The sequence below is a fragment of the Myotis nattereri genome (genome assembly GCF_964212035.1).
Source record: "Myotis nattereri genome assembly, chromosome: 9".
NCBI classification, from domain to species: domain Eukaryota; kingdom Metazoa; phylum Chordata; class Mammalia; order Chiroptera; family Vespertilionidae; genus Myotis; species Myotis nattereri.
Window position 1 is genome coordinate 76097799 of NC_138084.1, and position 25778 is coordinate 76123576.

Below are 25778 nucleotides of genomic sequence, written 5' to 3' on the forward strand. Positions count from 1 at the left end.
TTGCTGGGTAGAGTAATCTTGGTTGTAGGTTTTTAATTTTCATCACTTTGAATATTTCATGCCACAACCTTCTGGTCTGCAAAGTTTCTGCTGAGAAATCAGCTGACAGTCTTATGGGAGCTTCCTGCTAGGTAACTAACTGCTTTTCTCTGGCTGCTTTTAAGATTCTCTGTTTGTCTTTAATCTAAAGTTCTATTGTTTTAAGCCACCCAGTTTATGGTAAGTTGTTACAGCAGCCCTAGGAAACTTCAAACTCTTTAGATAATTTGAGAGCATACTGGGGTAGAACCGATTTTCTTCAGCAAGTTGACTATCATATCTTGGTCCTAACATTGTCTTCAGAGGTAAGAATCTTCCTGCCACAGTTGAGCCATCGCGGGGGGATCTTGTTGTGAGCCATGACTCAGAGCCAAGTGAGCCTCTGCACAGAACTGCGTGGCCTCCAAACTCTGGCGGAGGTCCGGATTCCAGCAGCTCCCACCGGGATAACATAAGTGGCTGTGCACCACTTTCATTATATCCAAGTATCTTTTTAAGTCTAGTTGTGTGTGTTTTTTAAATATGATTTTAGAGAGGAAGGGAGAGGGGTAGAGAGATAGAAACATCCAAGAGAGAGAAACATGAATCATCGCCTCCTGCATGGCCCCCCACTGGGGATCTAGCCAGCAACCCAGGTATGTGTTCTGACCAGGAATCGAACCAGTGACCTCTTGCTTCATGGATCAATGCTCAACCACTGAGCCACACCAGCTGAGCAAGAAAGCTAAGTATTATAATAATATAAATATGTGCAAATAAAATGGTGTCTATAACAAGGACTGAAATTACGCATTTTAACTGTTATAAATGGCTGATGTCTGGCTTTTCACAATCTCCCTCCAGCCCTGCCTTCACCTCTACCCTTCAAGTTTCTAAGCAGAAGGTACTCTAGCCTTTAGTGTCAGCTCCTATGCTCTCTTTTCCTAGAGAATCTAAATAATGGATAAAAGTCTTAAATTATTCTACAAAATAGTTGAATCAGGAAAGTGAAAATTAGAATTATTTTACTTCTGATTGCTGGACTGTATGTATGTCTTTGAATGGGCTCAGCAGTGAATCTAGGATTCTAGGACATATGGACTGCCCCTACCCTGCTTTTATGTAAGTTACATCCATAAAAATAGGTAGAATGAAGTTAAATATATATTCCTGATATGCGGGAATAATTTAACATATGCCAAAACATCTGCATGTTTGTCTAGGCATACATATATTTAACAATAATTTTAGACCAGCTGCTTGAATCCAACAAACTCAAAAAGCCATTGGCTAAAATAACTAAATATGAAGACAAAGCACATTTAAAGAGCTTGGGAAATTTTTGAAATCATTATTTTAATTGGTGAACATGGTTTTCTTTTTAAGCCAAACAGACATAGGTTCAAATCCCAGCTCTCCCACTTACTGAGTGACTTTGAACAATACAACCCCAGATTGCTGATTGGTGAACCAGAGCTAACTCCTGCCTTAAGAACATGGTGACTAAGACACCAGACATGTAGTCGCTGGCATGATATTCATTCACAAGCCAATAAATGCCGAAAAAACAGAAGTTAGTTAATTGCACAGACATCAACACAGTCTCAAATGTGGGTGGAATGTTATACCCCACAATCTGGTTAGGGTGCATTTTTTTCCTCTTCTATATATAGTTCTCCCCTTAGGAATGGAGCCTTGGCTTTCCCCCTAGTGCTTTGGGAATTATTGAGGATTAGTACAGCAACAAATTTGGCCCTTGTTTGCTGAAAAACACATGTTGCCTCAGTATTGCCACAGATCTGCCAGTTCTACGTGGACCCTGTTCTCAGAGGCCAAACAGGTGGCATGACAAAAAGCATTCTCTGCATGACCAGCTGAGCCCTCTCTGCCTGCGTCAAATCTACTCCCCACAAGCCAGAACAGTAATTATGAACTACTGTTATCCTGTTATACAGGGAGTACCTGTCAGTGAGCCGTCAGTGAGCCGTCAGTGAGCCCGAGTCCTGAGTCTGGGCTGCTAACAAATGATAGTGTAGTTTGGGGGGCAGGAGTTCACTGAAAGATCCTTGAGTCTGAATTCCAGTTCATCTTTACTTAAATTAGTAGTTGGGGACTAAACCAAATCTTACCCAAAAATGGAAATGGAAAATTTCCAGGAAGGTAAAGTTAGCTAGATACACCGGTTTGGAGAAATACTCAGGGGATTTACTCCATGTTGTGGTGGCTGTTCTCTAAGCTGACACACATAAAAAATAACCCTTTCTGAAGTATGTTTAAAATGTGTGGTGTTAAATCTCAAAACTTTTACCAAACCGGGTTCAACCAGTTCTTTGGAGATGGCAGGCACTGTCACTCATTCAATAACTAATTATTCAGCACCTGCTATGTAGCAAGCACTGGTCTAGGTCCTGGCGCAACCAGAGTGAATAAGGCAGACAAGGCTCTGGCCCTCATGACATTGACATCCTTGGGGTTGGGACAATAAACTAATAAGCAAATAAATAAGACAAAGAAAACATATACATTTTAAGACTGCAAGGTAGGGGAGTATGGAGGTATTATAATAGAAAATAACAGAGGACGTCTACATATACTGGGTGATCAAGAGGGTGAAATTTAGGCTGAGATCTGAAGAAAAATAGGTTTTATGAAAAGGATGGGGCAGGGGATAGGGACAGCATTCCAGGCAGGGGAGCATGACAAGAGCAAAATTCTGGCATGTCATATTAAATTACAGCAGGCTAGCGGAAGCTTTCAAGGAGTAACATGATAGAGGGAGGAGAGGTGGTGACAGGAGTGTGGAGGAGAACCAAAGTGAAGCAGACCAGGGAAGAGGCCATGTCAGTAACCCAGGCAAGAAAGTGTGGCGGTTGGACTGGATGGTGGCATTGAAAATGTAAAGATAATTATATATTTTAAAGGTAAGGCCTGCAGAACTGATAGATCAGAAGTAAGAGGTAGGAATCAAGACCATTCCCAGGTTTCTGGCTTGAAAAAAAATAAATGGATGGTAGTATCATTTTTAGGGAAGACTGATGGGAAAATAAATTTTAAAGGAGAATTCAGAACTTAACTTTGGAAATGTTAAGCTTGAGATGCCCACGCGACACCCCACTGCCCATCTGTTGCTCTACCTGAGAGCAACTAAAACTCAAAAGTAACAGACAAAACTAGCCCTTTTTTTTTTTACATTTATTTATAACATTTTATCATTTTTATTTTCAATTACAGTTGACCTACAATATTGTTTTGAGTGTATGCGCCAGTGATTAGACATTACATAACTTAAGTGATCATCCCAACAAATCTTGCACCCACCTGACACCAAACAGTTATTTACTATATTCCCTATTCTGCACTTTACATCCCCATGACTATTCTGTAACAACCCATTTGTACTTCTTAACCCCTTCACCTTTTCTCCCATTTCCCTAACCACCCTCCCATCTAGCAACCATCAACATGTTCTCTGTATCTATGAATGTTTCTGTTCTGCTTATCTTGTTTTGTTTTGTTGTTTTCTATTTATCTTGTATTTAGATTCAATTGTTGATAGCTATGTATTTATATTTTATTGTTCATATTTTTTATCTTCTTCTAAAAGAAGACCCTTTAACATTTCATTTAATGCTGATTTGGGGATGATGGACTCCTTTAGCTTTTTCTTGTCTGGGAAGTTCTTTACCTTAGATATATGCTCAAACAAAGGAGGCCTCGTGCCAATTAGTGACGTCCATGCTATCTTAACATGAGCAGGTTATATAAGGATGCGCTTGCGCAGTATGTATAGTGCTACTGCTGAGTCACTGCCCTGGCACATGCGTAGGGGGGCCTTTAACATAGCAATGCTGCCGTGTCAGTGCCTGCACGCATGCATACGGCAAGAGGGCCTTTAACCTCCAGTGTACTCTGGTCAGGGCCCCCACAAAATCCCATAACAATCTTCTCCCTTCTCTAAATTAGTATATACTCATTTGGTATTTAAAATCATGGAGATATAAACTCTGAGAACAGGCAGAAGCAGCTTCCGATAGCCTCTGGTCCAAACAGTCATCTCTGAGGCTCTGAGATAGAAGTGGCACAAATGAACAGTAACAGCACTGGGACTAGAATTGAAGCCTCAAAACTTTCATGTTATTCAATTCTAAAAATATTCACCAAGTATTCATCATGTCTAAGGCACTATAAATTTTAAGTTTCCATCAATATGCCATTGACTTAATCAACAAAAATCACTAGGTACTCTGCTTAGAACAGAGACTTTGCCCACAAGGAATCCAGGGTGGTGAAAGTCAAAAAAGTAAAGTAACAATTGCAGTGAAGTGATTTTTAATCTATACAAAACAGGCTCTCTAAATGATACTCATGATACATTACAAATTTGGTTTTAAAATAGATGTGAACTTAATACAAGTCTTATAATGATTACAATGAATCAGGCACTCCAGAACAATGTAGAGGTACAGTAATTATGTGATGGCATCTTAATAGTCCGAGGGGCTAAAGATATTTTTCAAATATGGATAGAAACTGAGTATTTCTATAGTATGAACTCCTGAGGGCTATTCTCCTTTATAGACTACAATATTATTATCAGTTTCATATACTTTTACTTTATAAAGAATTCCCATAGGAATAAATTTCTGGAGGTTATCCCAGATATACACAGCTACATTTTCTGTTGTGCTGTAGAGAAAAGGAGAGAAGATCAAAAGACAAATATATAAATTTCATGTTTAATATTTACAAAGAACAGAAATTCTATTTTTAAAAGGTGTCATTAAACAAAAACTTTAGAAATCACACAGCAATCAAATAAAATGTTAACATTCTTCTTTCTTATTCTCTATACTAGAGGCCTGGTACACAAAATTCGTGCACTAGGGGGGAGGTTGTTCCTCAGCCCAACCTGCACCCTCTCCAATCTGACCCCTCAGGGGAAGTCCGACTGCCGGTTTAGGCCCGATCCTTATGGGATCGGGCCTAAACCGGCAGTCGGACATCCCTCTCACAATCCGGGACTGCTGGCTCCCAACCACTCACCTGCCTACCTGCCTGATTGCCCCTAACCACTTTTGCCTGCCAACCTGATTGCCCCCTAACCACTCCCCTGCCAGCCTAATTGACACCTAACTACTCCCCTGCTGGCCCGGTCTCCCCCAAATGCCCTCCCCTGCAGGCCTGGTCCCCCCTAACTGCCCTCCCCTGCCGGCCCAGTCGCCCCTTACTGGTCCCCCCCAACTGCCCTCCCTTCCCTGCCAGCCTGGTTGCCCCTAACTGCCCTCCCCTGCAGGCGTGGTCCCCCCTTAACTGCCCTCCCCTGCTGGCCTGATCACCCCTAACTACCCTCCCCTGCTGGCCTGGCTGCCCCTAACTGCCATGCCCTACAGACCTGGTCGCCCCAACTGCCCTCCCCTGCAGGCCTGGTCCCCCCTAACTGCCCTCCTCTGCAGGCCCAGTCACCCCTAACTGCCCTCCCCTGCAGGCCTGGTCACCCCAACTGCCCTCCCCGGCCAGCCTGGTCGCCCCTAACTGCCCTTCCCTGCCAACCATCTTGTGGTGGCCATCTTGTGCGAGGGCATGACAGTCAATTTGCATATCACTTCTTTATTATATAGGATTAGGTAAGATAATCACACTCACCTTACAACATCTGCAAAGTATGGTACATCTAAATCCAGATTCTTATGATCAAGGGGTTTCATGATTGCCTCCTACAGACAAAAGAGAGGAAAAATATCAATTCCATTTATGACTCAGATTCCAAAGTGTTCCACCCTTTCCTCTAAAACTTATCATTCAGCCACTAACTCGATACTTTTATTGTATACTTTATCTGTCTTACAAAGCCATTTCAGAAAGTTTAAAATTATGAAATAACATAAGCTCTCCATAATGACTGTTTATCCTCCTTACTGAGTGCAAAGAGGTTAAGAAACCAATAAGTAGAGGATTCACTGGAGTTTTCTCATAACAGCCACTGTGATCCAGAATTTGGTTTAACATTCTTGCATTCTGTCCAAAAAGTTACCAAAAATACTACTCCATAGAGTCTCACCTTCAAGACAATGCCACAGTGTCACTAGGAGAAAGATTCAGTGAGTACTACATTTTACAAGGCAGACTAAAACTCATATTACATTAAGAGTTCTAAATTTCTGCTATAAGGAGTAATTTAAAAATGATCTTGAGCCCTTAGAAGAAAAAATATAAAACATAAATGCATTTCTTCCTAATGCTTATATATTAACATGGTTTCCCTTATCAATGTCAAGAATTATAATTGTTAAAATATATGATCAAAGGCATAAGGAAAATTCAGAGGAAAAAAAGAAAACTTCAAAAAGAAATCTGTATCTTGAAAGAACAGTAGAAATTGTTAAATGTAGGAAATCAGGAATGGCAGCAAGGAATACAAGATGAGCACGCTACATTTATCTCCATCACTGTAATACAATGGTGACTAATATCCATTAAGTCACCCAAACACACCATTAGAAGAACATGAAAGCAGTTCTTCCAACTACTCCCCTACTCCCACACCCAATTCCACTCACCCCATCATGGAACTCTGGAGTTACTTGGTTGGGAAAGTGAAACGCAAGTAACTGATGGGAGTTACTTAGGGGACAGCACATAATAAGCACCAAACATGCCATTACCTCCATATACCCTTTGAGGTCAGTCAAATTCATAACCATGCCTGTAACAGGATCGACCTAGAGAATAAATAGAGGAGAATATTACTATAACATGCTCTTCAGATTTAAACCTCTGGTAAATTATTAAAGGCTGTACAACGTGCAGAAATTGTGCCCACATTTGCCTTCACCCCCAGCACAATCATCAGTCTCGGCATGGGAACACCAAGTGCTCCCAGCATCCTTTCACTGTATTGCTCTTCTACCTGCCCACACACAGCACATTAAAGGTGAGACGTAGGGAGAGGAAAGGCCTGGAATGGCAGCAGCTCGCCAGACACAAAGGACAACAGTGAAGCAATAATGATTTGAACAGAATTTTTCACACTGAATCTGTCACATTGGCAGAAAGAGGGCCCACACAGATATATTCAGCACATACCTTTCCATGTACTGTCACCACAACTACGGGAAAGAAAAAAAAATACCAAAAGACCAACATGAATTTCAACAGATTAACATCCAAGCACAAGTTAGCAACATAAATTATTAGATCTCTGCCCCCACAAAGCTATACTTCTATTTCCCCAAAAAACATCTGTCCTCTTAGTTAAGGTTGTTTATCAACCAAAGCAAGTGTCAACCAAGACAGAAGAGCTTAGTAGGAGCTTTAGCTAAGCAGAAGAGCTCAGCCAAAGCCAAGAAGGGTATAAATTCTGCTGATGATGCTGATGGCACTAGTTAGAAATCTCCACGAGAAAGGATCAAGGTGCTGCCCAATCGCTACCTGTAAAAGTAGGAAATGCAGAGGAAGAAGTCCGGCTGCACACCTGCCAGTACCTTTTGGGCAGTACCTTTCTAAGCAAGCAAACCTACTAACTAAAACTCTTATCCCTTTACTTAGATGAATGTATACAGTTTACAGTAATGCTTTGTAAATTAACAAGTGCTTGTATGAAGCACTTGAAAAATCATGATAATAGAATACTTTACAAATTAAAAACTTTTATATTTTTTTCAGCTCCATACAAACACCATGTGATATTATATGATAAATGAACAAACTAAGAATGAGAGGTATCATAGATCAAGTACCAGTAAGAGGCAGTAATTAAACTGGAAATCCTGATCTTCTGATACCTCTCCTGGTCTTACTCCACCATACTGTATGCTGTGATACTCGATGGCTTACGTACCTGTTTTTTGAGACATCAGCTATATTTCAAACAATCAACTCTCTTATCCTATATAATAAAAGCCTAGGTGGGGGTCACGCGCGACGTCGCCACAAGATGGCCCCCATAAGATGGCCGGCAGGGAAGGGCAGTTGTGGGCGAACAGGCCAGCAGGGAGGGCAGTTGTGGGCAACTAGGCCTGCAGGGGAGGGTAGCTGGGGGCAACCAGGCCTGCAGGGGAGGGCAGCTGGGGGCAACCAGGCCTGCAGGGGAGGGCAGGCGATTAGGCCAGCAGGGGAGGTTAGTTGGGGGCGAGACCAGGCCAGCAGGGGAGGGATATTGGGGGCGATCAGGCCGGCAGAGGAGGGCAGTTGGGGGCAACCAGGCCAGCAGGGGAGGGCAGTTGTGGGCAACCAGGCCAGCAGGGGAGGGCAGTTGGGGTGATCGGGCAAGCAGGGGAGCAGTTAGGTGTCAATCAGGCCAGCAGGGGAGTGGTTAGGGGGCGATCAGGCTGGCAGGCAAAAGCGGTTAGGGGCAATCAGGCAGGCAGGCAGGCGAGTGGTTAGGAGCCAGCAGTCCCAGATCGTGAGAGGTATGTCTGACTGCCTCAAGGATCGGGTCTAAACTGACAGTCAGACATCCCCCAAGGGGTCCAGACTGGAGAGGGTGCAGGCTGGGCTGAGGGACACACACACCCCCGCCCCCCGCATGAATTTTGTGCACTGGGTCTCTAGTTCTGATATAAATGAATTACTTTCTTGAACACTGCTGGCAAAGTTTTCAACTCAACCTACTTTCTTCCATACAGCATACTCCCAACCAACATCCCCCTTTTGTCAGTCATTACTTATTCAAATGTACAATCTAATTTTAACATTAGCCTCAGCAACACCTAATTAGAATGAAACATGTGCCCAAAAAATCTCAATATGTGCACTAAAGCCAAAAAAAATGTATTTAAACCATTCACTGGATTATCTATAATAGCAGACGATTAACTGCAAGGTAAAAGCTAAATACATCCCACCAAGGCAACAGCTCTTTTCATTCTAACTTCCACTTAACTTTTCATTCACGTCTCAAAGCACTACTGCTCTTCCTGTAAGTTTTTTTTTACTCATTAAGATTGTATCTGCTAAAGATTTTTCCACTCTTATTGAAAGGGCTAAAATTTCATCAGTTTTTCTCTCACCTTTGTAATTGTGCCCATGACCATTTGGATTGTTGCATTTTCCAAACAGTTTCAAGTTTTCTTCATTACTCAGAGATTTGCTGACCAGGAAAAACAAAAGTCAATATAAGCTTCACAATTTATTAATACTTTAGCTCATCAAGTGGAGAATCATAAATCAACTGGGTTTCATTATTCAGCTTTATGTCAGGAACCACTGTATGCCCCCCAATTAGACTATCACACCATACAAATTAGCATAAGCAAATTCAACCCCCTTGTTCCACAGCAAGACTCCAAAACCTGATCTGCTCAAGGCCCTTCCATTTCTCAACATTTACTGAGTACCTACTACGTATTAGACACAGCTGAATGATAAAAGATGCCTGTCGTCAAGTGGTTTAAATTCTCATTGCTTGCCCTGACTGGTTTGGCTCAGTGGATAGAGTGTCAGCCTGCGGACTGAAGGGTCCCAGGTTTGATTCTGGTCAAGGGCATGTACCTTGGTAGAGGACACATTCCCAGTAGGGGGTGTGCAGGAGGCAACTGATGAATGTTTCTCTTTCATTGATGTTTCTAACTCTCTATCCCTCTCCCTTCCTCTCTGTAAAGAAAAATAAATAAAATATATTTTAAATTCTCATTGCTGCCCTAGGTGGTTTGGCTCAGTGGATAGAGCGTCGGCCTGCAGACTGAAGGGTCCCGGGTTCGATTCCCGTCAAGGCATATGTCCAGGTTGTGGGTTCGATCCCCAGTGGGGGCATTCAGGAGGCAGCCAATCAATGATTCTCTCTCATAATTGATGTTTCTATCTCTCTCTCCCGCTCCCTTCCTCTCTCTGAAATCAATAACAATTTTTAAAAAATAAATTCTCATTAATCCTGAAAAATAATTACATGACCTATTAGTCTCTTCTATAACAATCATGCTTTATCATGCCTCCTCTGATAACTTCACCAGTCCATTGAGGGGCATTCAAATCAGGGGACACTTTACAATACTCAACTGTTGTTCCAGGCAGAGAGCACCTTGCTTAATGGAGTTGTATGCCTATACCTGTCCAGTCATTGCATCTTTAATGAGTCCTTACTACCCTCATATGTTCAAGCTTTCCATTATACATCCCCTTTCTGGTTGAGACCCTCTTTATTAGTTCCCCCACCTTCTCCTGCTCCTGCACTTCTTACGCTTAAAATGCTACAGTTCACAAAGCTTTTGCACACAATTATCTCACTGTACCTTCCACAGTAGTGACCAGATGGCACACTCCACCCAGAAGGCAGTGACGGGTGCGCACTGCTCAGGGCTGCACCGTTACCTGGCACAAGGCCTGACAAGCACGCAAGATACCTCTCCAGTAAACGACGTTTGGACCTTGCTAGGTAGAAATTATCCTCATTTCACAGATGGGGTAGTGGGTGCTCAGAGTGGGGCTTGCTCATGAGGGACAAAACTCTTAAAATCAACTTTAGCCCCGCAGGCCTGGCTCAGTCTTAGGCGCCAACCTGTGGGCCCGATCCTGGTTCCACGCCTGGTGGGGGCACGTGCCCGGGTTGTGGGCTGGATCCCCAGTAGGAGGCCTGCAGGAGGCAGCCGATGGATGATTCTCTCTCATCACTGATGTTTCTCTCTCTCTCTCTCCCTTTCCCTTCCCCTCTGAAATCAATAAAAAAAACAACTCTAGTGCCATCAAACTGTGGGATCGAATTGCAACTGTGCTGCTTGCTCTCAGAGCTGCCTTAGGAAAGTGAACATCCTGGTTCATTTTCTCTTAGGTGCCGAGAGGATAACACGCGCTGTATTTAGATGAGTTACGGTAGCTGACACCTATAGAGCGTATACTACGCGCGGGGCACGGTGTGATCCGGACGAGGTGAGCCCCGCTGGCCGTTACCGCCTCGCTCGAGATCACGAGGTCAGGAGCCAGCGCCTTCTCCCTCGCAGTCGGCTCCACTGCCCACCACGTGCACCGCCTCCTCCGGAGCCCGGTCTCTGGACTAGGCTCCTAACGGTGTCGCCGAAAGGGCCTGACGCCCAAGGGACGAGCGGGCGCGCCGCCCCCACCTCCGAGCGCACACCCGCGCCCCGCGCCCCCCGCCGGGCCCGCCCCACCACCCGCGCTGGGGGCACAACCCACCAGTGGAGCCGGTGGGTGGCGCTGAAGGAGACGAGACGGGATACTCGCGCCCAGCGGACCCGACGGGGAGCCACCTCGCTCATCGCCTGGCAGTTCCGCGCCGGGCACCTCCCTTGGTGACGGTGGCTGGGGTGGGCGGAGCCTCCCGCCAGGGCTGCGCATGCGCGCTGCGCGCGGAAGTTTCGGCGCTGCGCCCTGGGGCTGGGCTCCCTCTGCCGGCCTGGAGGCTGCAGCACTGCCCCTTGCTGATTGGATCTCGGGATAGCCGGAATTTAGGTAGCTGGGCATACCTAGCACTGGTCAAATGAATGGGTTCAATGCCGATTTTTATGTCTGCTCAGCCTGAGGCCATGCCACGCAGTCAGGGTCAGTCTGGGCACACTTCGGGCCCCGAAGGGACTTCTTTGAGCCGCCCCTCCCAGTCGCTTCTACATGCCCTGGATTACAATAGAAACTTCCAGTGTCTGGTTTACCGCAGGGCCCGTCTCCTATGGTAAAGGAGGCAGGAATTCGAGGGCACGTGCAGGACCACGCGGCTTTCGGAGAGTAGACTACCTTTGGACTGTGAAACCGTGTGTCACCCTGGGCTGGCACCGTGCGAGTACGCGCACCCATGAGCACCCACACCAGCGATTCTATGTCGAAGGCATCACCTCTCGTTTCCTCATGCAAACAACTTACATGCCCAGTACCGTACCAGGTCTTGCTTGCATTCATGCTTTCCTCAAAGAGTTATTGAATATCTACTAGGAGGCATTCCCCCCCCCCCACTCCCGCCCCCCCCTCTGCACTGGGAAAGACAGATAAAATCATGGGTGTGGCTGATATATAAGCCCCAATGGTGACTTCTCTCAAGTGCCTCAGGTCTCCAGCTATATATTGTTGGTTCTGCATTAAATTATTAACATGCTATGTACCAAACATTCTTCACACATTTTTCCAAAAATGTTTCTCATCTCCCCCTTGTGCTGCAAAGAAAAAAAACTTCAAAGAATTATAAGCTTCAGAGATTTTTTTTTAATATAGATTATCTAGTTCAGTCCTCCCACTTGACAGGTAAGAAAACACAGGCCCAGAATAGTTAAGTACTTAACCAAGATCACGTATAATACAAACAATATTTCCCAGACACTGACTATATATCAGTGATACTCAAACAGACAGTGTTTAACACAGACACTTATTCCAAAAATAGTTTGAAGAATCTAATAAAAGGTAAGACATTTCTGGGAAATCATTTTATCTATTTGCTTTAGTAAAGTATGTCATTGAATTTGAATTCTTGCTCTAAAATTTTTTTATTAAAGCTAATCCTATATAATAAAGAGCTAATATGCTAATTAAACTGAACAGCAGAACGACGGTCGGGATGACCTTCCAGACAAGCCAGGGCCAGCCAGGGCTGCGAGGGCTGAGCCCCTTGCATGAATTTCATGCATCGGGCCTCTAGTTCAATATAAAGGTACTCACAAAATTCACCCTCAGTGATCCAATTATTGTATCCCCCAAATTAATGGGTTGAAGCCCTAATCCCCAGTACCTCACAATATAACTTTATTTGGAAATAGGTCTTTACAGATATGATTAGTTGAGAGAAGGTCACGAGGGTGGACACTACTTCCTTTCCCCCTCACTTGTGGATCACACCGCCCTTTCCTTGAGTCTCTGGACACTGGCCAGTGATGAGTTGGGCTTAGGGAGAGGAAGAGGCCCTGCCTAGGCTTTCAACATTAGTCAGATGCTCACCCGGTTTTACCGAAACTTTCTGCACTGGATTACCAGGCATGTGTACGTAGATTACAAAACATCACTGACCCCTTTCTGTCCTCTTCTTCAAGAACCTCATAGATGGCAGGGCCAAGCCAGAATCCAGGCGTCCATGGGTCAAAATCTTATGATTACGCTACTAACATTTATATGTTTAAACTCCCCCCCTCCCCCCCGCCTGTGTAGGTGGACGGAGTAAAGGTTTATAAACAGAGGAAAGACATGATCACACCTGTATATTTCCTGGATGTCAACTAGTGGCTCCTTCAACCTTCAGATCCAGAGAAGATAAACCTCCATGTCCTGTCTGGAGAAGCATCAGGAGATTTATGTTCTTATGGTTACCTCAGCCTCTGAGCTCCCACATCTGATACAGCTGTTCTGCTTAGGTTTCTTCTTGCCGTTGTGCGCCTGCTACTGTTGTTCTGTATCTCACTAACACAAACACAAAACTTAGAACTTTTACTTTGTAAACTCTCACATGTGGCATCTGTATGTATGGAACTAAAGAGGTAGGGTTTGTGGCATTTACAATAACTCTTAAAGAAAACTCAGCCCTGCCATGTGGCTCAGTTGGTTGGAGCATTATCCATATACTGAAAGGTTGTGGGTTCGATCCCTGGTCAGGGCACATTCGGAAGGCGACCAATCAATGTTCTCTCACACATTGATTGTTCTCTCTCTCTCTCTCTCTCTCTCTCTCTCTCTCTCTCTCTCCTCTATCTATCTATCTATCTATCTATCTATCTATCATCTCTTCCCTCCCTCTCCCCCCACCCCCCTCCCTCTAAAATCAATAACAATATCCTTGGGTGAGGATTTATAAAAAAGAAAGAAAATTAAGAAGAAACTGACTATGTTGGTCCAGGACTGTGCAGTGAGCCTAATCATGAATTCACAATTGCTCCCAAAAGACATGTTTGGGGGTCTATTCCAGTGATGCTCAACAGGCAGAGGGAGCATGGAAGGTTGAGCTGGCCCAGGACTGGAATTCAGCAGAGAGAAGAAGTATAACTGAAGGGAAAGGGATTTTGAGGGTGTTGGCAAGAGTGTGGCTTAAGTGCCAAACCTAGGCCAATTTGGGCTATTAGTGAAAACTGGTGGGGTTTAGAAATGTGGAAATTACATGGTCTCTAGGACAACCTGTTGCCCAAATAAATGAAGAACTAATGGTTTTTCATTAATCTCTGAAGAACTAGACACCTGGAGGTTAGAATAAATGCCTGATTTTAGCAATGTCCTTCTGTTAAGGCACCTCTCACTGACTCCAGAAAGGTGTTATCAGACAGGACAGCCCCTGAGCTAGTGGGAGGGGGCTGTCCCTAACCTCGATCCTTGTCTTCTCATGTAAATGAGTTCATAGGAGAGATCTTGACTGCATTGTGAAAAGCCAGTTTATTAAAGTGATTAAAGCATGCACCTTTATTGAAAAAGCAAAGCAAAGCAAGCAACTCTATCTCATTTGGCTTGGAGCACAGATGGGCTTTACCAGCGAATCCGGAAAAGCGAGTGTCTGGAGCAAGTTCGGGAGTAATATGCCCTCCTCCTGTCTGTAGGTTTCAGAAGACTCTGTTGCTGAGTATCTTGGCATGGGTTAAGTCTCAAGGTTTTCCTGTTGTGGCCTTCCCAGGATCCTGGCAAGTCTCTCTTGCTGAGTCCTGAGACTGCTGGCTTTGCTTCGGGAGTGAAAGTGCCATTTTTTCCTTTCCCTTTCCCTCTCCCTTTCTGCATTCTCTCAGCAGGGAGGTCTTTAACTGTTTGCTCCCAGAGTGTCCTGGGGAAGATACCAGTTTGTTGTTTGCAGGCCAGTTGCAAATTACTCACAATGTTTGGCCTTGTCCTAATTTTCCTCTCTCAGCTTCCCCCATTCCTCCTGCCGTGGAATCCTGTAACACTTCAAAACAACACCCTGCCAAGGCCAAACTAGGAGCAGGGTGGGAGGTGGTCACGGGTGGTCCAAGTGCAGTGGCATCTGCTGTGGACTGCAGAGAAGCAGCCAGTCTAAAGGAAGCCATCAGGGTGACACCGCTGGCTTCCTGTCTGTTTGAGCACCTGGGGCCAGTGGTAACAGGCAGGCCGTGATAGAAAAACCCGGTGCTTTTCAGATTTATATTCATATCCCACTACCTATGAGTATTCAGATTTCTTCTGCCAAGTGTGAGGGTCTCTGTCACCTACCTATCTGGTGGTGGTGATGACCCACTTCTAGTTTTCCTTTCATGCATTTTCGTTGCCAAGAGGAAGATATATCAAGTAAATACAAATGTAAAACTCTTCAAAAAGTGTTATCAACACTTGCTCAGTGTTTTCAAGGAAGAGTCCTAAGAAAATATAAAACCATAATTATTTCTTAAATGCTTTTTTTAAATAGAAATTTAGAAACCAGGTGTCTATGGTTTGGAAAGTAAGGTGCCCTTTTCGGTCTCCCTTTTGTACAGAGCACGTTCATTTTAAACCTGGTCCCCAGACCGCGTGGTTCTTCCATCAGGTGGCTATAAAGGTGCCATGAAACCCATAAGGCATTTGCACAGGCACCTCTGCTCGGCCCAGTTCTTCAAAGTTCTTGGCATCCAAGACTAGGAGAAAGTTGCTTTTATTCTAGAAAAGAAACAATATTAAAAATTCCTTTATTTCTATTAAAAATATATCTCTCTCCTCCACTAGGCTATAAAATTCCTAAGAGGGAGATCATGTATTGCTCGTCTCATAGCTATCCTCAGTACCTAGAAGAGCGCCTTGCCTGCCCAGTCACTAAATGTTTGCTGAATTGCTGAACTGGAGTGAATGGGAAGCTCATACCTAGAGTGGAAAAATTACATTGTTTATATCAATCACCTTCATAGGTGATTGTTTAAGGATCTTTTTACCTGTTTCACAGAAATTCTTTCTTCCGAATTAGAATTGCCTCCCTCCATCTTGTGTTACTTGGGAGCTGACCAAACATATCACTGCAAGGCAGACTGAGACTTGCCTGGTATGAATACTGGAGTGGCAAGTACATGGTATTAGGACTAACCCCTCCTAAACCACGGCAGGCCTGACTCACTGATCAGAGAACATTCCTCACCAAGCCCTTTGAAAGGGTTAGAGTCCTACCTCCCAGGAAGCCTCTATGGATTCATCAGAACTGGTATTCAAGGGGAGCCTGCTTGCCACAAGATTGCCCCAGAGGAGAGGTTAGACATGACTGAGACACCAGATCCGGGCTTCACCACACTAGACTTTAGGGTCACCCAATTGAAACTGGCAGCACAGATGGTATGAATATTAGACTGGAAGTCAGAAGACTGGGGTTACATACTGGCTTTACTACGATGAGATCTGATACAAATCTCTCTCAGCTTTCTTAAGTTACAAATGCCACATATGTAAATGGTATCCCACAAAGTTGTTTTAATGGGTAAATAAAGTAATATGTCTGAAAGTAGTTTGTAACTGCATTCCTATGCGAATATAAATTACCATAGTTCTACAAATAGAAACTTAAACCAATAAAAAGTATGGATTATCATAAAAGGGTACAAAAATGGTAAGGACGGGAAGAAAAGAGAAGGTGCCACACTGGAATAAAAATACACTATCGACAGCTTCACTGAATATATCCCTCATATAGCCCTCAAAAGGCCCAGAATTACTTTTCTTTCTGATTGGTGACAGGGAAATACATTTACCTGGTTGGGGGTGATCACTACAGAAAGAATAACCCCACCATCTTCTTCACTGGCCTCTGGTACTGGAACAAAAACAGGTTCTGAAGGATAAAAGTCATCTTCTCTCCAAACCTGTAACTCCCCCAAAAAAGTATTTGATAGAAGGTTAGTTATGAGCTGGAAGCTTTCAATAGCTTTTTTCCCCTCCCAGCATGAATTTGGCTGTCAATATAATATTCCAACAACAACAAAAAACACACACAAAAACAGACTTACTGAGTTGAATATATGAGAGAGGGAGCTTTTGCAGCTGCACATTCTATCATCATCAAACACAATTTGTGAAATTATAATTTCCCATCAACCTGAAATATAGTTATGCCAACAACCTTAGCCCCATGATTTCTCTCAAAATAACATCAAGCTCAGGATTCTATTTCTGGGTTTGTGGCTCATTTAGATTCCCTGGAGGGAACATACCCCTACCTAGGTGACTCCATGGTTCTCAAACTTAATAAAAGTAAGTAGCTGAGCCGCTTAAATATTAGAGAAGCTCAAAAGCTACCTTAATCTAAACAGAAACTCATTCCAAGGGCAGAGCAGGTCCTTTCAGGGTTTAGAAAACAAAAGAGATTTTCATTACCTTTAGTGTCTTGTTCACCACATCAACCTTGATCAGAGAATCCCCTACCAAATGCCGAAAGCCACAGCCATAGAAGAAACGATATTTTTTGCCACAGAATTGGCCATAGTTGATCTGGGGAAATTCAACACCTCCTTCCTGTTCTAAGTTCTCAGGGTGTAGATTTTCATAAGAGCACCAAATCTGAAAAGGTTCCAAAAGATTTGTAAGTGATTGCTTAATCCTCACTTATTTTCTTCCGTGTAGGTCTGGAGGGGTGGGGGGGGGGGGTGCAGATAACACTCTGTACGAGTTTCTGAAAGGACTTGAAAATGGAGGTCCTATGTAATTTTTTATATTGTTCTCCTTTCCATCATGGGTAAAAATGCATAAAAAGATTATCTGGTTTTGTGACTAAGCTGATAGGAGGTACAAGTGGGCTTTTTATTCTACTAAAGCTAAGATATTGATAGCTACCCAATAAGATGCCTGTGATAAGCACAAATTATCTAAAAGGCAGGGGTGGTCAATACCAACCTCAAATATTTAAATATTTTACAACCATTCGAAAGTTGCGTATATCTGTTTCAAAACACAGAAGAGAGCAGTAAACACAGTGGTCACTCCCAAACCGAATTCTGCGGTTCTTGTGCAAGCGATGTACCTGGACCTGAGCCTGCTCAGCTGAATGTTATGAAACCTACTGTCCGTCAAACACTGTGGGAAATGGCCAGTGAGTAAAAACGACACTAGCATCCAATGTCTTCGTCTAATATCTGCTCAGAGCCTACCTTGCCATCAGCCTGTTTCACAGCACTGGCCGAGGAGTAGGACAACGGGCTGAGGTTCTCTCCCTCAGGGGCGTTCAAACTGACACGTAAGGGCAAAACAAACCTTCGAGGGAAAGATGTGGCTACTGAATTGTAGACCTGTTCAGGAGAGAGAAGTAAATGGATGAGGAACTTGTCATTCATACAATGACAGCACGTCCCAAAATTTAGATCCAGGCAACATTATTGTCATTCCTAAGTAATTGCACACATGATCATTTTTACTCATTTATTTATACAACAAATACCTGTTGAGTACCTACTACAGGTACCGTTTTAGACACTGGGAATGCCGCAGTGAACAAAACAAAGCCTCTGGCCTCATGGAACTTATTGTCTAGTGGAGAAAGAATGATAGTAAATAATATATGTTGTTTAATTAGTGTCAAATAAACAAACGATTATATAGCCCAGGTTCTGACAGTGGTAAATGCCATTAAGAAACATATTGCAGGGTGGAGAACTAGCGAGTAACAAGGGCTGCTTCCTTCTTCAGGTTTGGTCAGGATAGACTTCTGGGCGGAAAAGGGTTAATATAGCAGGCATAGGTTGCTCAGACTCTGCACACTCTCAAGAAAGGCCCGTTTTCCTGTCTGGCCCTTGTCTGGCACCTGGGAGCCAAGCTCTTCCTTGGACTGACCTGTCTGATAAAAGTATGTTGCATACCTGAGGCCTTGGGTCACACTGTACTTATTTATCCAGATAGTTTATGCTGAAATGTGATTTATAACGAGCCCCTGCTTTCTCTGTGGGGTCTGGAGCTTCAGTAACTGAGATTGCCCATGGAGGGGCTATATGTCTATGTGAAGATACCCAATAAAAAACCCTGGACAACCAGATGCATGCCTCCAAGGATTCAGTTTCCTCCAGACTTCACACCTGCACCTCTTTCTTTTGCTGATTTTTTGGGGGCCTGTGAATCCTCCTAGTGAATTATCAAGAGGGACCCCCAACATAGCCTCTCTGCAGAGGTGATGTTTAAGTAAGAGACTCTAATAAAATAAGTGTATTTTTTCTGGTAGTAAGAATGCTTTAAGTACATTTTTCTCCCATAAAATATTGTAAGATGGAGAACGAACTGCCATTTCTCCCATATACCTAGTCCATATTATCTCCATCTCATGCAGAAATGTTTTTACTGAGTAAAGACTTAGTGTTATGTTTAAACTACATGAAGAGTTTGGGGTTTTTTTTATTACTTTTAAATTTATTTAAATATTTTTTTCTTTTACAAAACCATAACTGAACAAAAAGAGACTCCCAATAATGGTAGATGAGGTCATGTGGAGAGACAGAAAAGCTGGACAAAAATGTTTAAAACAGCTGCTTAAAGGCACTGTTGAGCTAAAAAGCAGTGAAGAAAAATGGGGTGGAGATTTGGGAGGAGATAAACTAGATATTGGGGGTACTTTTTCCCCAAAGGGCATAAGATGCTTTTAGGAAAAGACAGCTAAAGGCTGAGAAAAATCAAGCAATTTCTTTATCATACTTTTTATTTTGAGATAATTGCAGATTCACATGCAGTTGTAAGAATACAGAAAAACAATTGATTTTAAAATGGGCAAAGGACTGAAAGAAATATCTTTCACCAAAGATAAACAAATGGGCAATAAATACATGAAAAGATGCTCAACAGAATTGGTCATTAGGAAAATGTGTATCAAAGCCACAATGAGATAACACTTCATACTTATTAGAATGGCTATTATAAAAATGTAAAAAAAAAAAATAATAGTGTTGGTGAGAACGTGGAGAAATTGAAACACTTGTACATTGCTGGTAGGAATGTAAAATTGTGCAGCTGCTATGGAAAACCATTTGGCAGTTCCTCAAAAAGTTAAACATAGAATTATCATATGACCCAGCAATTCTAGGTAAATACCAAAGGGAATTGAAAACAGGGGCTAAAATAGATACTTGTATGCCAATGTTCCTTTTTAAAAATATATTTTTATTGATTTCAGAGAGGAAGGGAGAGGGAAAAAGAGAAACATCAGTGATGAAAGAGAATCATTGATCACCTGCCCCCTAATGGGGATCAAGCACACAACCCAGATATGTGCCCTGACCTGGAATCGATCCATGACCTTCTGGTTCATAGGTCGATGTTCAACCATTGAACCACACCAGCTGGACTATTTTCCAATGTTCTTAACAGTATTATTCACAGTAGCCAGAAAGTAAAAACAACTCAAATGTCCACCAACAGATTAAATAAAATGTGGTATGTGTATATATATTATTCAACCTTTAAAAGGAATGAGATTCTGATACATGTTACAACATGGATGACCTTGAAAAGGTTATGCTAAATGAAATAAGCCAGACACAAAAGAATAATTCGTGTATGATTCCACTTATATGAAGTAACTAAAACAGGCAGATTTGTATAAACAAAAAGTAGAAGGGGAGAGGGGGGAACAGAGAGCTGTTATTTAAGGGGTACAGAATTTCTGTTTGCAATGATGAAACAGTTCTGGAAATGGATAGTGGTGATGGTTGCACAACATTGTTAAAATACTTCATGCCACTGAATTGTACACCTAAAACAGTTAAAATAGTAAATATTATGTTATGTATATTTTATCACATGAAAAAAGAAACAATGCATCCTTCATCCATTTTCACCAATTACAATGTCTTACATAACTACAGAACAATATCACAACTGGGAAATTTGCTTTGACATAATCTACTAACTTTATTCCGATTTCACCAGTTACCATGCACTGGCTCTTGCAGGGATTATATCATGCTTCAAATTAAGATTAAGACTCTCTAGACCAGGGGTGGGCAAACTTTTTGACTCGAGGGCCACAATGGGTTCTTAAACTGGACTCAGAAGAAGGAGCTGCGGTCGTGTTTCCCGATGTTGCCATGTTAACACTGCTGCTGGTGAAGGAGCAGAGGGGAGAGCAAGAGAACCCTCCGCTCTTTTGGCTCCGCAGGCCGGATAGAACAGCCGAACAGGTCAGATCCGGCCCGCAGGCCGTAGTTTGCCCACGGCTGGGCTAGACCCAGAGAGAACCAAGATGGCAGCGTAGGTAAATGCCTGTACTTGCCACCTCCCACAACCACATCAAAATTACAACTGAAATACAGAACCACCATCATTCAGAACTGCCTGAAAGCTGGCTGAATGGAAGTCTTACAACTGGAGAAGTAAAGAAGAAAGCACACTGAGAGGAGTAGGAGGGGCAGAGGTGCCAAATAGGCTGGTCCAACACCCACATGTATCATTTTTTAATTGGGAGGGAGATCATCTCTATGGAGGCTGCCCATGAGGAACAAGAGGTCCCAGCCCCACTCCAGACCCCCAGACCAGGGTTCCAGACCTGGGAAGAGAAGTCCTCGTTAACTACAGGCTGTAAAAACCAGTAGGAATTGTGGCTGAGAGACACAGAGGCTGCTGGAGACCCAGATGTTCCTTTTAAAGAACCAACACATGAACATACTCAGACTCACTTCCACTGAGCTCCAGCAGGTGACTCTGAGGGACCCAGTCACATACAGGGAGAAAGTGAGCTGTCTTGCATCAGGGCAGGAACTTGGTGGCAGCTTTCTCCTAGACAGGGGTGCTAGTAAGGGTCATTGTTCCTGTGCTGAGACGTCCCCTGTCACAGGGCTGACTGGCAGCCATATCTGAGTTTCCATCAGCCTGGCCCACACTGTTTATTCCATCCTGGGGATTCCCTGAGACCTGTCCCATCCAATTTGCAGCCCCACCCAAGCTGTTTACAGTGGGTTTTCCATATGAATGGCCTGTCTTGGCTCAGGCTTCAGACTTTGCTAAATCTCTCAAACAAGCTGCAGCTTGTGTCAGCGTGCACCAAACTATCAATAAAAGGCCCAAGATCCCCACTAGCACCAGCCTGCCTTGCTTCACAGCTGGGCCTCACCTCCTGCATAGCAGCTCTCCCACTGTAGTTGCAGCTGGCCCTCACATAATTGGTCTGGAGGTCAACTCCTCCCAGAGACACCAACAGCAATCAATGCTCAACTACAAGACTGTACACACAGCCCACACAGGGACGCACTTAGAGTGCCCAGCTCAGGTGACTGGCAAGGCTGAGCCACTGGCCCCTACAGGACATCGACTACACAAGGCCACTCTACCAATTCCAGGAGACACAGCAATTCTACCTAGTATATAGAAACAAACACAGGGAAGCAGCCAAAATGGGGAGACAAAAAAACATGTCACAAATGAAAGAAATAGAAGAAAGAAAACTACTGGATACAGAGTTCAAACCCATAGTTGAAAGTCTCATCAAGGATCTTGATGAGATCTTGATGAGACTTCCAAGGTTCTTAGTGAAAATGTTAAAGACATGAAAAAGGACCAGTGAGAAATTAAGCATACACTAACTGAAATAAAGAACAATTTACAGGGATTCAACTATAGACTAAAGAACTCTGAGGATCAAATCAATGATTTGGAATATGAGGAAGCAAAAAGCACCCAATCAGAAGAGCAAAAAGAAAAAAGAATCCAATTTACCGATACATCTCCTAGACCAGTGATGGTGAACCTTTTGAGCTCAGTGTGTCAGCATTTTGAAAAACCCTAACTTAACTCTGGTGCCATGTCACATATAGAAATTTTTTTATATTTTCAATCATAGTAAAACAAAGATTTATATTTTTGATATTTGTTTTATATATTTAAATGTCATTTAACAAAGAAAAATCAACCAAAAAAATGAGTTTGCGTGTCATAGGTTCGCCATCACTCTCCTAGACAGTGGTCGGCAAACTCATTAGTCAACAGAGCCAAATATCAACAGTACAACGATTGAAATTTCTTTTGAGAGCCAAATTTCTTAAACTTAAACTATATAGGTAGGTACATTGTTATTAACTTAATTAGGGTACTCCTAAGGCTTAGGAAGAGACACACTCAAGGGGCCAAAGAGCCGCATGTGGCTCGTGAGCCACAGTTTGCCGACCATGGTCCTAGGATAAAAGAAACTATGGAGAAAATAAACAAATGGGACTACATCAAAATAAAAAGCTTATGCACAGCAAAAGAAACCATCAACTAAACAAGAGAGCCCACTACATGGGAGAACATATTTGCCAACGTTACATCCGATAAGGGTTTAATCTCCAAAATTTATAGGGAACTCATAAAACTTAACAAAAGGAAGATAAACAATCCAATCAAAAAATGGACAAAAGAGCCCGGCCTGCGTGGCTCAGTGGTTGAGCATCAACCTAGGAACCAGGAGGTTAAATTCCTGGTCAGGGCACAGGCCTAGGTTATGGGCTCGATCCCCCGTGTGCAGTGAACAGGAGGCAGCCAACCAATGCTTCTCTCTCATCATTGATGTTCCCATCTCTCTCTCCCTCACCCTTCCTCTTTGAAATCAATAAAACTCTATTTTAAAATGGACAAAGGATCTAAATAGACACTTTTCAAAAGTGGACATACAGGAGGCCAAGAGGCACATGAAAAAATTCTTAAAGTCACTATCCGAGAAATGCAAATCAAAACGACAATGAGGTATCATCTCACACCTGTCAGAATGACTATCATCACAAATTAACAAACAAAAGCGGTAGCGAGGATGTGGAGAAAAAGGAACCCTCGTGGACTGCTGGTGGGAATAAAGACTGGTGCAGCCACTGTGGAAAACAGTATAGAGTTTACTCAAGAAATTAAAATAGAACTCCAATTTGACCCAGTAATCCCACTCCTAGGAATATATCCCAAGAAATCAGAAACACCAATCAGGAAGAATATGTGCACTCCTATGTTCATAGCAGCACAATTTACAATAAATCTTTTTTTTTATTTTTATTTTTATTTTTTTTATTTTTTATTGCTTAAAGTATTACAAAGGGTATTACATATGTGTCCTTTTTTCCCCCCGCCCTTGACAATTCCCTGGCCTCCCCTACCCCCCAGTGTCTTATGTCCATTGGTTATGCTTATATGCATGCATACAAGTCCTTCGGTTGATCTCTTAACCCCCTCCCTCCTGCCCCCCAACCCTCCCCGGCCTTCCCGCTGCAGTTTGACAATCTGTTTGAGGCAGCTCTGCCTCTGTATCTATTATTGTTCAAAAGTTTATAATGGTCTCTATTATCCATGAATGAGTGAGATCATGTGGTATTTTTCTTTCATTGACTGGCTTATTTCACTTAGCATAATGCTCTCCAGTTCCATCCATGCCGTTGCAAATGGTAAGAGTTCCTTCTTTTTTACAGCAGCATAGTATTCCATCGTGTAGATGTATCACAGTTTTCTAATCCATTCATCTACTGATGGGCACTTAGGCTGTTTCCAGATCTTAGCTATGGTAAATTGTGCTGCTATGAACATAGGGGTGCATATATCCTTTCTGATTGGTGTTTCTGGTTTCTTGGGATATATTCCTAGAAGTGGGATCACAGGGTCAAATGGGAGTTCCATTTGTAGTTTTTTGAGGAAACTCCATACTGTCTTCCATAGTGGCTGCACCAGTCTGCATTCCCACCAGCAGTGCACGAGTGTTCCTTTTTCTCCACATCCTCTCCAGCACTTGTCGTTTGTTGATTTGTTGATGATAGCCAGTCTGACAGGTGTGAGATGGTACCTCATTGTTGTTTTGATTTGCATCTCTCGGATGATTAGCGACTTTGAGCATGTTTTCATATGTCTCTTGGCTTTCTGAATGTCCTCTTTTGAAAGGTGTCTATTTAGGTCCTTTGCCCATTTTTTTATTGGATTGTTTATCTTCCTTTTGTTAAGTTGTATGAGTTCCCTATAAATTTTGGAGATTAGGCCCTTATCAGATATGACATTGGCAAATATGTTTTCCCACGTAGTGGGTTTTCTCGTCGTTTTGTTGATGGTTTCTTTTGCTGTGCAGAAGCTTTTTATTTTGATGTAGTCCCATTTGTTCATTTTCTCTTTAGTTTCCAATGCCCTAGGAGCTGTATCAGTGAAGAAATTGCTTCGGCATATGTCTGAGATTTTGTTGCCTTTGGATTCTTCTAGAGTTTTTATGGTTTCCTGTCGTACATTTAAGTCCTTTATCCATTTTGAGTTTATTTTTGTGTATGGTGTAAGTTGGTGGTCTAGTTTCATTTTCTTGCATATATCTGTCCAATTTTCCCAACACCATTTATTGAAGAGACTATCTTGACTCCATTGTATGTTCTTGCCTCCTTTGTCAAATATTAATTGAGCATATTGGTTCCGGCCGATTTCTGGGCTCTCTGTTCTATTCCATTGATATATATGCCTGTTCTTGTGCCAGTACCAGGCAGTTTTGAGAACAGTGGCTTTGTAATACATCTTGATATCTGGTATTGAGATCCCACCTACTTTGTTCTAATAAATCTTAATTATTGTAAACAGCCTAAGTGCCCATCAGCAGATGAGTGGATTAAAAAACGGTGGTACATCTACAGAATGGACAACTACACTGCTGTAAAAAAGAAAGAACCCTTACCATTTACAACAGCATGGATGGATCTGGAGGGCACTATGCTAAAGCGAAATAAGCCAGTTGGAGAAAGATAAGTATCACATGATCTCACTCATTTGTGGAATATAATGAACAACATAAATTGATGAACAAAAATAGATCCAGAGACATAGAAGCATCGAACAGACTATCAAACTACAGAGGGAAAGCAGGGGATTGGGGGAGGGGGGTGCAAAAGGGGTGAGAGATCAACCAAAGGACTTGTATGCATACATATAAGCGTAACCAATGGACACAGACAGTGGGGGCAGGGGCCTGTGCTGAGGGGTGAGAGCAGGCTGGGAGAGGT

General features: G+C 43.0%; 2 protein-coding genes across 3 annotated transcripts in view; both read right to left on the minus strand.

Annotated features, from left to right (window-relative positions):
- Positions 1-3206: 3206 nt before the first annotated feature.
- On the minus strand, positions 3207-11263 carry PTS (6-pyruvoyltetrahydropterin synthase). 2 transcript variants are annotated; one of them, XM_081100409.1, is made up of 6 exons: positions 11143-11263; positions 9027-9106; positions 7102-7124; positions 6681-6737; positions 5662-5732; positions 3207-4704 (listed from the first exon to the last, which is right to left on the minus strand). In XM_081100409.1, exons 1-6 carry the CDS (start codon positions 11223-11225, stop codon positions 4581-4583), a joined length of 438 nt encoding a protein of 145 aa, XP_080956535.1. In that variant the 5' UTR covers positions 11226-11263; the 3' UTR covers positions 3207-4580. The 2 variants fall into 2 exon arrangements, with proteins under 2 accessions (XP_080956535.1, XP_080956536.1); XM_081100410.1 differs by lacking the exon at positions 7102-7124 and having other exon boundaries at positions 3213-4704; positions 11143-11260.
- Positions 11264-14286: 3023 nt separating this feature from the next.
- The window catches only part of BCO2 (beta-carotene oxygenase 2), a 48653-nt gene continuing 37161 nt past the window's right edge, over positions 14287-25778 (minus strand). Inside the window, exons 8-11 of the mRNA XM_081099517.1 lie at positions 17973-18110; positions 17203-17385; positions 16581-16691; positions 14287-15507 (exon numbers count right to left, since the gene is read on the minus strand). Of these exons, the coding sequence (XP_080955643.1) occupies positions 15394-15507; positions 16581-16691; positions 17203-17385; positions 17973-18110 (546 nt within the window). The 3' untranslated portion in view covers positions 14287-15393. The remainder of the gene's footprint in view (positions 15508-16580; positions 16692-17202; positions 17386-17972; positions 18111-25778) is intronic.

Coding starts and splice junctions, on each gene's coding strand:
- PTS (XM_081100409.1), bottom strand. CDS start 11,225: ATGAGCGAGGTGGCTCCCCGTCGGGTCCGCTGGGCGCGAGTATCCCGT. Junction 6,738..7,101: donor TGGTGACAGTACATGGAAAG/GTATGTGCTGAA, acceptor TTTATTCTCTAG/GTCGATCCTGTTACAGGCAT. Junction 4,705..5,661: donor TACTTTGCAGATGTTGTAAG/GTGAGTGTGATT, acceptor TTTTCTCTACAG/CACAACAGAAAATGTAGCTG.